General features: G+C 37.8%; 1 protein-coding gene across 1 annotated transcript; it reads left to right on the forward strand.

Annotated features, from left to right (window-relative positions):
• The first annotated feature begins 2,772 nt into the window (after positions 1-2,772).
• LOC102310461 (extracellular calcium-sensing receptor) lies at positions 2,773-7,083 on the forward strand. Its single transcript, XM_042217360.1, has 13 exons — positions 2,773-2,923; positions 3,077-3,245; positions 3,336-3,488; positions 3,576-3,776; positions 3,957-4,093; positions 4,151-4,193; positions 4,269-4,463; positions 4,583-4,713; positions 4,839-4,935; positions 5,081-5,204; positions 5,383-5,855; positions 5,935-6,015; positions 6,727-7,083. The coding sequence occupies exons 1-13, from the start codon at positions 2,796-2,798 to the stop codon at positions 7,081-7,083; spliced, it is 2,289 nt and encodes a 762-aa protein (XP_042073294.1). The 5' UTR covers positions 2,773-2,795.
• The last annotated feature ends 650 nt before the right edge of the window (positions 7,084-7,733 follow it).

The following is a 7,733-nucleotide window of genomic DNA, read 5'->3' on the forward strand; positions in this document are numbered from 1 at the left end:
CGGACCATGACAATTAGACTGATATATATATATCAACAAGACAGTGTACATCACTGTCACAACAGTGTTTGTTTTCATTCAAAGGATTTATGGTTTTTCCTATAATGGTGGGCTGGTCTCTAGTCAAAATGCCCAGGCCGATTTTTTTGTCCCAGTCCAGCCCTGTATGCATGTCATCTGCAGTCTGGAGTTACCTACATCTTCCTACTCGGAAGGTAGAATTTCCGAATTCCGAGTACAATTGAAAGCACCACAACTGCAGTTTCCGTATTGGACCTAAAAAGCGCATATGACGCTGTGACGTAGACTAAAATCATAGCGGCAGTCGACGATGGTCCAGGTGTGTGATTTCTCTCATGGAAATATGCACATAATTTTTTCCTTTCTGTTGCTAGGTGGTACAGTGCACTTGTGACAGGATAGTGCTAACATGTAAGCAAGCTAGAAGACTGGCATCCTTGCTGGGTATCCGGTTAGGGAAGCAACACATTAATAAGAGAATTCTGAGTAAAACCAATGTTACTTTCCCTAGTAACTAGCTACTTTGAAAGTAACGAGTACCTTGAAGTAACTGAGTTACTTTTGATAGAAGTAACTAGTAATGTAACTAAGTTACTAATTTAAAGTAACTTACCCAATGCTGTTTATTACTATTACTGAAGGCTACTTGCCACACCAATACCAACTAGATTTTTAAATCTTAGTATAAAATGAGTAACAGTAGGGTGGACATTAGGTAAAGCTGCACTTTTTGCAGCGATCTCGTATAGAAAACTATTCCGTGCGTATAAAACGGGCTCGTAGCCGAAAACTAGCTCTACTTTGTTGTCTGGGTCAACTTTGCTAGCGAGAGACAGAGAGAGCAGTTGAAAGGCTGCTTCAACAAAACGTATTTTTTTTTGGAGGAAAAAATGAACACAATGTCCAGTCGAGTCTTAATAGCTTATTTACAACTGGGCTCGTCGGGCACTCTTTGCCTGCAGTGGTAATTATTATATTTACATGCTTCCATCTCCCATTTATGGTTGGTGACAACTCGTACTTTTTGACTCTCCTTTTTCCCCCTCCCTCACGCTCACAGGCACATACTGTAACGGGTATGGCAGTCCATTCTCCCTGCAGCACGTAATCGTAATACACTGCCCATGAGGCTACATTCTTTAGCTACATTCTATACTCTGCCTATTGCCTTCATATTAAAAAACTTTTCAAACAATGATTTAAAAAAAAAAATATTCGCTTTATTATGCGGGTCGCAAGTAGGGGTGACATGGCCTGAGACTGCGATTGACACACAGGCATTAGAGCCTCTTAATGCGTGTTTTATTTGGGTTTCTAGTGGCGTGGAATTACCAAAAATAGAGAGGGCATAGCCCAACATATGAAACAGAAAAAGACTGCAGTGTAATCCATTTATTTCAACAAAGTAATTGTATTCTGAATATCATCTTTTTAAACGGTAACTGTAACGGAATACAATTACTCATATTTTGTATTTTAAATACATAACGCTGGTATGTATTCCGTTACTCTCCAACACTGTGTAAATGCAGAAAAAAAACATGCATGGCTAGTATTGAGGCATAAATAATTCATATTTCACTACAACATCGCATGGATTTTCTGAAAAATATAAAATAATTAAGGATTTCAAATTTTGTGAGCAGAGGTCTGTACTGCAAAGCAAATTCAACAGACCCAGGGCATTCTGTAGTTATCTGGTTTTACTTAATTACCCTAGAGTGTCCCCTCTACATTCACAGGAAAGGTAAGGTGATTGTAGCTTCTGACTAACAAGAAACATAAGTGTGCTGGAAGCAGAGTGACCAAACACTGGAGATAGCTACATATGATGAACAGTTATAATGTGGGAATGCTGGACTGCATCTGCCGGAGATGCAATAAGGAGAGATTGTGGTGGTTTTTAGCACCAGACAAAGGAGAATAATAATATATCAGAGGAAATGAAAAAAATATTATTCTTTTCTGTGTTTTGTAATGAAAAGTGTGTGACTCTAGGAAAACAGCTTAACAAACTTGAATTTAAAGCAGTGGTTCAACTTAAGAAATTAATGATTTGTTCAAGCAGTGTTATCCTCTCTCCTGTTGCACTTTGCTGTGATTGGGTGATCTAATGATGACTCATAAGAAACAATAAAATGACACAAGCACCAGATATATTAAAACACTTCACTGTGGTGTCATACACTATGCTAGAGGACCACTGGTTTAAGCACAAAGTTTTTATGAGTTTACTGTGGATAATGCATTCAACTCTTGTTGGTTATTTTCTTTGGGTGTTTTTTAATGTCTTCTTTAATACGATTTGTATTGTCTTCGTTGATGTTAACACTTCTAAGTCACTAAGTGTGGAGGGAGGTGTTGTGGAAAAAGAAGAAGCTACGATGACAGAGCCAATGCATGGTTTAAAGATCAGAGGAACGAGAAGTGTTGATTCTAGTTTATCTCAGTGTGTAAAACTGGGAGGCAGTGAGCTCCCAGCCTTGCACTCTGATGGGGATGTTGTGATTGGAGGGTTTTTCCCTCTGCATTATGTTGTCACTGAGCCACAGCACAGCTACAACAGTAAACCTCAAATTACATCATGCAGCAGGTGAGTGTAGTATAGTGTTTTTTTTTCTTCTTTCTTGTAACACAAAGTCAAAAAAAGCATAAGCTTTGACCATATTGCCATGTTTCTATAAGACTGTTTAAATGATATTATTTTATTAAATGAATAAATACGTTATGGAGTTTTTCTTATCTACAGCTTTTATCAAAGAGCCTTTCGCTGGATGATGACTATGGTGTTTGCAGTGGAAGAAATTAACCATAATTCAAGTCTGTTACCAGGTGTTAAACTAGGCTACCATATCATGGACTGCTGTGACCATATCCCCACCGGCCTGCAGGCTCTTTTTTCGTTATTCAGACACTCTAAAACTGTCGACAGTAAAGTTGAAAAATCAGAAGATACTGAATACAATGGTATCAACGGGGAAGGGTTAAAGACTGTAAAACTAACTACAAAAGAAATAATGACCTCATTGAAAAATAGAAATGAAATTTCAAATAGTGTTAAAAACACTGGATATTACCTAAATGAAAATACAAGAGAAGAAATAAAGACGAAAGAGTCTTCCACATGTCTGTATTATTCTCCGGTGCCTGCTGTGATTGGTCTTGCATCCTCTTCCCCTACAAGAGCTGTCGCTCACACACTTGGCCCTTTCAACATACCACTGGTAATATACTGTACAACTTTATTTAATAGTGTTGTGTATTTGATTTGTGTTTTAGCTCAATAATACAGAAAGAAATCACTTTCTCTCTAGGTGAGTTATTTTTCCACCTGTACCTGTCTTACTGATAAGCATTTGTACCCATCATTCTTGAGAACTGTGCCAAGTGATCTCTTTCAAGTTAGAGGTCTCGTAAAGCTTGTCACATTTTTAGGCTGGTTCTGGGTGGGCACAATAGGAACTACGGTGAGATAAAAACTTTTTTAAATGCTACAATGAGACATTTTTAGACAGCAACATGGTTTATAAATGCTTTCTGTATATACATTTCAGGATGACTACAGCCTTTATGGCATCCAAGCATTCTCTAATCAGTTTGGAAGGCAAGGTGGATGTGTGGCATTTCATCTCACCATCCCAACATCGCCCACAATGGCTGAAATACAAGAAATGACAGATACGCTGGAGAGTTCAACTGCTCGGGTTGTGGTGGTGTTTGCTACAGAAGGGCAGCTACTAAATCTGTTCTTAGAAGTAAGTAGTGATATATAGTGTTATTATGCTCATAATTGTTTTCATGAAAATTGCTGCATTATTTTATCTATGATTTTCCAGCTAGCTCAAAGGAATGTGACAGGGATACAATGGATAGCCAGTGAAGCCTGGGTGACCTCGAGCCGACTGGCCTCACCCCAGTTTCTCTACATTCTACAGGGAACACTGGGCTTCACTTTCCCTGGAGTCAGCATCCCAGGCTTGAAAGAGTTTCTTTTGAATGTCCGACCCTCTCGCAAACCAGGAATGGAATTTTTCAATATGTTCTGGGAAGAACATTTTGGTTGTAAGCTAGAGTTTGAAAGCCAAAGAGCCAAAGACTATGAAGCAGATGATTTTAATGATAATGATAGTTTTCGTTACAACCCAGGTTTCCAAAACAATTCTCTTTATATGGTCGGATTTAATGTGGGACAAAAAAGTTTATTTAACATGTCAGCTTATAAAGATGGTGAATATGCTTTTGAAAAGCCTGTATGCACAGGGTCAGAGGATTTGAGAAACACTGACAGCAGTTATAGTGATGTATCTCAGGTTCGAATATCCTACAATGTGTATAAAGCTGTGTATGCCGTTGCCCATGCTCTGCACACTTTTTTGAACTGCGATTCAGCAGGACCTAGCGGGGGATTGTGTGAGAAACACAGCTCATTTTCAAATGGTCAGGTAATTGAAAATATTATAAGATATTTAAAATCAACATTTATGTAATTCAACATTCATGGGATTCATGTGTAGTTTTTTGACATTCTTTGTTTTGTTTTTCTAATTTTCTTTTCCTGTAGTTTCTTCATCATCTGAAAATGGTAAATTTCCACAACCAGTTTGATGAGAAAGTGTATTTTGACACCAATGGAGAGCCAGTCCCTCTTTATGACATTATTAACTGGCAGAAGGACAGCAAGGATGAAATCAGGTGAGCTATATATACATAAAGGTGGAAATGAACTGCATGTTGAAGTAATTGTGAACAATAAACTGTAGTAACATTTAACATTAACCTAATTGCTTTTTCAAATATTTTATGCTACTTTATGCTAGATTTATCAAAGTTGGAACCTATGATGGTTCAGCACCGCAGAGAGAGCAGTTGCAGATAATAAAGAACAGTATTGTATGGACAAAAGGACAGTTACAGGTAGGTCATAGTTATCTTGCACGTATTTGATATGACACCTAAAATAAAGATGTTTTAAACTAAAGTAAATTTGATACACTATCTCAGATTCTCAGATACAACATATTTATGCCCATTATTTTACTTTTCTCTGTTCCTTGTTCAGGTTCCTGTATCTCAGTGTAGTGCTCCATGTCCTCCCGGCAACAGGCAGGCCACACGCCAAGGAGAGCCCAAATGCTGCTTTGACTGTTTGCCCTGTGCAGATGGAGAGATCAGTAACAAGACTGGTAGTCTATATATGTTTATTATGTTTTTTTTTTTAAATCAATTATTATGTAGTGTAATAAAGAAGGTCATTGAATTTAAAGTTGCACAGTTTAAACCAGAACCATCAAAACATGCTGATATGCAATTAGAAGTTACTGAATGTTTATACACATATATCTATGTTTTGTGTTACGAAAGGTTCTACTGAGTGCACAAAATGTCCTGAGTACTTCTGGTCAGACAAAGACAAGGTGAAATGTGTTGCAGGGGAAGAAGAATTCCTCTCTTTCTACGACACCATGGGTATCATCCTGGTAGCACTCACCCTGCTTGGATTCATCCTGACATCCATCATCACAATTATTTTTCACAGTTTCCGCAACACACCCATTGTCAAGGCCAACAACTCAGAAATAAGTTTCTTGCTTCTCCTGTCACTCAAGCTCTGTTTCCTGTGTTCTCTGGTGTTCATTGGTCAGCCATCTTGGTGGACATGCAGGCTCCGCCAAGCAGCATTTGGGATCAGCTTTGTTCTGTGTCTCTCTTGCTTACTTGTTAAGACCATTGTGGTCCTCCTGGCTTTCCGGACTAGTATATCTGGTTCCAGGGGTTGGAAGCTGTTTGGAACATCTCAGCAGAGGATTCTGATCATCTGTACGACAGCTCCTCAGGTAGGACGAACAGTCACTGTCATTTAAAGATCAGTTTGTGTGTTTCTGGTATTCTTCTATCATCCTATCCTCCCCTCAGATTTGTCTCTGTTCTGGCTGGGTGTTGGGAGCACCTCCCTTTCCATTCAGGAACCCAAACTACCAAGCTTTAACTGGAAAAGTGAGTAATATTTTCTGTATTTACCTGATATATCATATCAACCATCAAAAAATGTCCCTATCTTTATCTTCATATCTATATCAATATCTATATATCTACATCTATATCTGTCATGTACTGTGTCCAGGCAGGCAGGAAAAGACCCAAATGCAGACTCAAAGAGACAATAACTTGAACTTAAACACAGCTTTATTGCTGGACCCAAGCAAAACAACACAGCTGTCACTAATTAACAGACGGGACCAGGGAGGCGCAAAACCAGAAACATTAACATAGGATAAAGACTGTGAAAGTAAAACAGGAAATGATGAGAAAACACACACCGATGAGACCAAGAATAAGAGAAGAACACATAACAGAGAGAACTATAATTACAATACAAAGAGAAATACATAATCCAGAAAGTATAACCTAACTCAAAAACATAAACACTGGATCACCAGACCCAGGACCGTGACAATATTTATCTATATATATATGTATCTCCCGATAGATAGATAGATAGATAGATAGATAGATAGATAGATAGATAGATAGATTATCCAGCGTTTAGGTTTTTGAGTTATTGATCTATATATGTATCTGTCTATATATATTTATTTTTATTTATATATTATAATAGTATCATATTATCTATATATATAGTGGTAAGAGACAAATAAAAAATATTCATAAAAATATCCCTGTTTTATACTTGTTTAACATCTTTAGATTGTTGTGGAGTGTAAAGAGCCATGGCCTCCTGGGTTCTATCTGCTCCTTGGTTACATTGGCCTACTGGCCTTTGTCTGTCTTCTCCTGGCATTCTTTGGACGAAAGCTACCGGACACATTCAACGAAGCAAAGTTCATCTCCTTCAGCATGCTAATTTTCTGGGCTGTATGGATTTCTTTCATCCCAGCTTATGTCAGTTCTCCTGCAAAATTTTCTGTGGCAGTGGAAATATTTGCTATCTTAGCATCCAGTTTTGGATTGTTACTATGTATATTTGTTCCCAAATGTTACATTATTTTACTGCACCCTGAGAGGAATATTAAGAAAGGGATGATTGGAAAATATCAAAGATGAACATTTATATTTTCAGTGTTTTTCAGGGTAACTAATAAAATGCTCACATTTGAATTTGAAGCTAAATAAAATACCCTATGAGAGATGTCTTTGTGAGATGTCTTTGTGATTCTGGATAGTGTTTTAAAATACGTTCAGCTGGAAGCTGGTTCCATAGAAGAGGGGCCTGAAAACTGAAGGCTCTGCATCCCATTCTACTTTTAAACACTCTAGGAACGACAAGTAAGCCTGCAGTGGAAGAGCGAAGTACTCTAATGGGATGGTAGGGTACTATAAGGTCATCAAGATAAGGGCCTGATTATTCAAGACCTTGTATGTGAAGAGCAGGATTGTGAATTCAATTCTGAATTTAACAGGGAGCCAATGAAGGGAAGCCAATACAGGAGAAATATGCTCTCTCTTTCTAGTCCTTGTCAGTACTCTTGCTGCAGCATTTTGGATTAACTGAAGGCTTTTCAGGGAGTTTTAGGACAACCTGATAATAATGAATTACATTAGTCCAGTCTAGACGTAATGAATGCATGAACTAGTTTTTCAGACAGGATATTTCAAATTTTAGAGATATTGAGTAAATGGAAGAAAGCAGTCCTACATATTTGTTTAATATTTGCATTGAGGGACATATGCTGGTCAAAAATGACTCCAAGGTT

This window comes from Haplochromis burtoni, unplaced genomic scaffold, assembly GCF_018398535.1.
Source record: "Haplochromis burtoni strain Fernald_Lab_line unplaced genomic scaffold, NCSU_Asbu1 Contig_1858, whole genome shotgun sequence".
In the NCBI taxonomy this organism is placed as follows: Eukaryota; Metazoa; Chordata; class Actinopteri; order Cichliformes; family Cichlidae; genus Haplochromis; species Haplochromis burtoni.

Excerpts from the sequence above, each read along its gene's own strand:
- LOC102310461 (XM_042217360.1), top strand. The coding sequence starts at position 2,796 with ATGATGACTATGGTGTTTGCAGTGGAAGAAATTAACCATAATTCAAGT. Across the intron at positions 3,489-3,575 it reads TGGGCACAATAGGAACTACG|GATGACTACAGCCTTTATGG; the intron begins GTGAGATAAAAA and ends TATACATTTCAG. Across the intron at positions 4,194-4,268 it reads AAAACAATTCTCTTTATATG|CCTGTATGCACAGGGTCAGA; the intron begins GTCGGATTTAAT and ends GCTTTTGAAAAG.